Source organism: Lactuca sativa, chromosome 5 (assembly GCF_002870075.4).
Source record: "Lactuca sativa cultivar Salinas chromosome 5, Lsat_Salinas_v11, whole genome shotgun sequence".
Classification (NCBI taxonomy): domain Eukaryota; kingdom Viridiplantae; phylum Streptophyta; class Magnoliopsida; order Asterales; family Asteraceae; genus Lactuca; species Lactuca sativa.
In genome coordinates, this window is record NC_056627.2 from 319,208,601 (window position 1) to 319,213,191 (window position 4,591).

The 4,591-nt window shown below is 30.9% G+C and overlaps 1 protein-coding gene across 1 annotated transcript; it reads right to left on the reverse strand.

The window, feature by feature from the left end:
• Nucleotides 1–776: 776 nt before the first annotated feature.
• On the reverse strand, nucleotides 777–1,309 carry LOC111890676 (uncharacterized). The gene has a single exon (XM_023886776.3). It carries the CDS (start codon nucleotides 1,252–1,254, stop codon nucleotides 928–930), a length of 327 nt encoding a protein of 108 aa, XP_023742544.1. The 5' UTR covers nucleotides 1,255–1,309; the 3' UTR covers nucleotides 777–927.
• Between the last annotated feature and the right edge of the window lie 3,282 nt (nucleotides 1,310–4,591).

The following is a 4,591-nucleotide window of genomic DNA, read 5'->3' on the forward strand; positions in this document are numbered from 1 at the left end:
GTTTGAGGTTTTGTCATATTTAATTAGGTTTAATGCTAATTAAATCTATTTAGTTCTATTTATTAATAATCCGGAAAGGGTAATTTAGTACAATCACCTTTTATTTTGATTTTTAAATATATTTTTTGGTATTAAATTGATTAATTCTTAATGTTTGCAACGAAAACCATTAACCATTGTATTTTTTTACAAAAAAAAACATTATGGTGTGTCATTTACCGTCGAGATCATATTTTAGGATGCTTTATACATATTTTTCGGTTTTTATTTTTATTATATTGTAACATTCTGTTAATTATTATTGTTATTTATGTTGGAATGTTTCTACAAAATACCAATAATAACTAACTAAATGTCAAAAACTATAATGAACATGAAATCATAATTTGATGGTTTTAAGGACTAGTTGGTTTTGTAGATGATACATTACCAATAGTGACCTGTTAAGGAGTTATAACAAATTATCAATGAATTATGTTTTTCAAAAAAATATTGAAAAGACAATGGTTACAAAACACTAGAAATTTTTTAATGCCTTTTTTGTTGAATGACTGTAAACACAACGCTTTTTCTATAACTTAGCCTTGTTTATTCGAAAAATGTAATTCTAACATGATGGCACAAGTAGTTCCAAAATTAAAGAAAAAAAACCTAGATCAATTCCAAAGAACACCGACCTTAAACCAAAAGCAACCCTAACTTGCACAGATTAAGTCATAACAATCAAGAATTCCAATTGTTAATTTAACTTTATCGTGTTTAATTATAGCAAACAATAACACTTCAACTTTCACTTCAAATACCACATTTTTTTGATACATATTACACAAAATACACAACAAAAGCCAAAGAGAAGGCATTCATAGACCTGCCATACAAATACAAGATTTTATTTCTTTATCAATATGACCAATCAACACTTCAGCATCAAACCTGCCTTTTACGTAACCTTTTGAGTTCTTTATCCATCTGACCAGTGAGCATGAAACCAAACATCTTAAAATCACACAGCAAAGACCATAATGGATAATCAAAAGTTGCAGGAATGTTTTTTTCAATATAGAAATGACTATACCAAGCTAGACCATATGAAGTAAAGGGAACAATGAACAAGAACAACCAATTAAACACAAGTGCATATATCAGTATCGGAAGACTCAACAGTGTGCTAATAAAATGCAATCTTCTTGTTGCTGGTTTTGAGTGTTGTTTCATGTAGAAAGGCCAGAATTCCTCCATGCTTTTGAATTCCATGATGATCAAAAAAACCCAAACCGGAGGTTGTGACAGAAAAATGGGGACGCACAATCTAATTTGTAGAAAGAAATCCCCAAATATTCTTTCTCCATGGAAACTAGTAAATTATGCCAAAAAATGAAACTCGTGCCAAAGAAATGGAAATCATGCAAAAAATGGGAATCGTTGAAATAATTTAAAATGAAATTATATAAAAATATATATTTATAAGACAAAATTATATAAATAATCAATGTGGTTTAACAATAGTCACAATTTTAGTCGGTTCTCATTTTTTTTGACGAACATTGTCCTTGTGGTTTTTAAAACTTACATTGTTAGTCCTTGAGCCACCTAAAATGACGTTTTTACCTTTTTCTAACATACATATATATATATATATATATATATATATATATATATATATATATATATATATATATATATATATATATATCTTATTTAAAAAGAAAAACAAAAAATAAATAAACCCCCCCCCCCAACACACACACCTAATAAAACCCTACCTAGTCCGTTTATCTGTATTTTCTGGTTGGAGGTTCTTAGCCACTCCCACCGTCAGCTTCAAGCAGTCAACGTCGGCTTCCACTACAACAAAAAAGGAATCAACGGCGACAAAAGTCGCGGATAAAGCTAATAGTGGCGACGCGTCGCTGACAAAATGGCGTCGCTATTGATCAAAATGTCGCCGATTATTACCAGAATCGCCGCTAATGCTAATGTCGTCGGCAATAATCGGAGTCACCACTAATGCTATTGTCGCCAGTAATAATTTTTTTTTTTATTTTTTTAATCAATGATTGTGAGTGCAAAAAAACCAATACATAATGACATTAATTGCAGAAAAACAATTACATAATAACATTCGATTAGATACCAAATATCGTTATAATTAATTTCATACCAAAATAAACAACCAAAGTTTTACAATTCTAACAAGTAGCAAAGTGGCACAACAGGTGTAATATACAAAACACAAATTAATTATCCGACAAACCATCATCTCCGTTCCCATCGTTTCCTCCTTGATCTTTCCCCAATTGAAAAAACGCATAAAACTTCTCCCTACATGTCGAGTTGTTGAGCATTGCCCGAAGATTTTCCAGTTACATAATAAATAACAACATATATAAACTTATAAGTTAAACTATCGAACATAAACAAAAACTACATTGTTATTCTTTCACTTAAATACAAGATATACAAAAAGTACATTGCTATTTCTTGCACTTTGGACAAAAACACAATTACCAAATCAACATGCATTTATCGATGCCAAAGTACATTGCTATTTTTAAACTAATACAAAAAACCAAAGTACATTGCTATTTCTTGGACTTGGGACAAAAACTCAATTACCAAAGCTTTTAGAAAATAATCACCACAAACCAAAATTACCAAATCAACATGTATTTTATGATGCCAACGTACATTGCTATGCAAAACTAGAGACAAAAAACCAAAGTATATTTCTATTTGTTGCACTAAAAATATAAACACAATTACATACATAATTAGCAAATCAACATGCATTTATTGATCATTATATAGATACATGAAACTTTGAAATTAAATAATCTACTCTATTTGTGCTAAAGAACCTTAAATACAAGAAATGCCAAAGTACATTGCTATTTCTTGCATTTAAAATACAAGAAATACCAAAAATACATTGTTATATCTTGAACTTGGGACAAAGGCACAATTACCAAATCAACACGCATTTATTGATGCCAAAGTACATCACTATTTTTAAACAAAGACAAAAAAAAAAAACAAGTGCATTGCTATTTGTTGCACTTGGGACAAAAAACCAATTACCAAAGCTTTTAGAAAATAATCACCACAAACAAAAATTACCAAATCAACATGCATTTATTGAAATTAAATAATCTTGTTTTACTTGTGATGGTTGTGATGGTGGTTGCGATGGCTGTGAAATCGGCAGGATAGCAGAAGGTTTTCGGTCGATGCCTCTAATATGGCCACATCGTTCTCCTGATACTTTCTCGAAAGTAGATCTTTCTTGAGCGGGTGTTAACTCTTTTTCACCTTCTGACCCTTGTGTTTGTTCTAAGAGCTCTTCCACTAACCGATTATGTATTATCCAAAATTGATTAACAATTAAGTATAAATAAACACTTAAATTATATGATAAAATTATAATTAAATACTTGTGTATTGTTGTTCCACCTCGACACTAACAAATACACCATTCCTATCAGAATGAGCCTTGCAAAACGTTTCAACTCTCTTAAGTTTCTATTTAACATTAAAAATTAGATTATATTTTTAATAAATAATTACATATATGTACATTACCTTCTTATAGCAAGTACTGATATACGAGCTCGACCCCCCACGATTCACGGTCGTTTGCATTTCACAGACTTTTTGTTCCTTTCTGAAGCAACTTTGTGTTCGTCCGTTTGAAAATACTCAGTTGTTTTCCTCCCATTATCAACCTCTATATCATGTGGGGGATTGGATAATGCTCTCGGGATATCCTCATACCCTCCGACTTGCAAAAAATATTCTTTTGCATCAGCTTTATGCTCTCGATAACCTTTTAACAAAGTCGTTTCAAAACTCTCTAACAATATAGCAGCGTCTGGATCCCGGGACATCCGATCCAAATCAAACTTTTTCTACAAAACAAAAAAATAGCCAAGTAAAAAGCAATCATAATTAACTATAAAAAATATTTTTATATAAATAATTTACCGGTAGATGTTGTTTTACTATATCATTTACCGTAGGGAAAACTTTTTTCCATGTCCATCTATCAAAAGGGACCATCCGCCACATTATTTTCCCAAATTCCCGTGCAAACATGTCTTTCGGCTCTCCTACGAGATCATATTTCATATCCCTATCATACTCCATGTAAATCGGTTTGCCGTTATTCTGTAAGAGCGATTTTTGAAGCTTAATATTTTTGGCTTTTACTCAGACTCTCTTACATTGCTCAACTACAAATATAATTAAAAATTATTAGAAACGGTATTTAATTTATAAATTGAATAAAAATAGTAAATAAAAATTCATAATAAGACTTACCGTCCTACTCATGATGACCAACACCTCTACCACCTGGGAAAGGTAGGTCCTCAGCTCCATCACCCCCATGTCCACTGCCCATAACAGCAACCATGGGGTACAAAAACAAAAGCCATATCGACATCATTTCCTGAAAAATTATGAGATATACAGATACAATTTCTATTACAAATACACATTACATAGGAATAAACATTTCTATTTAAATTGAGAATCCAAATAAAGTTTATATTACAAATAGGCATTACATAAGAACTATTCTAATCAGAATCTT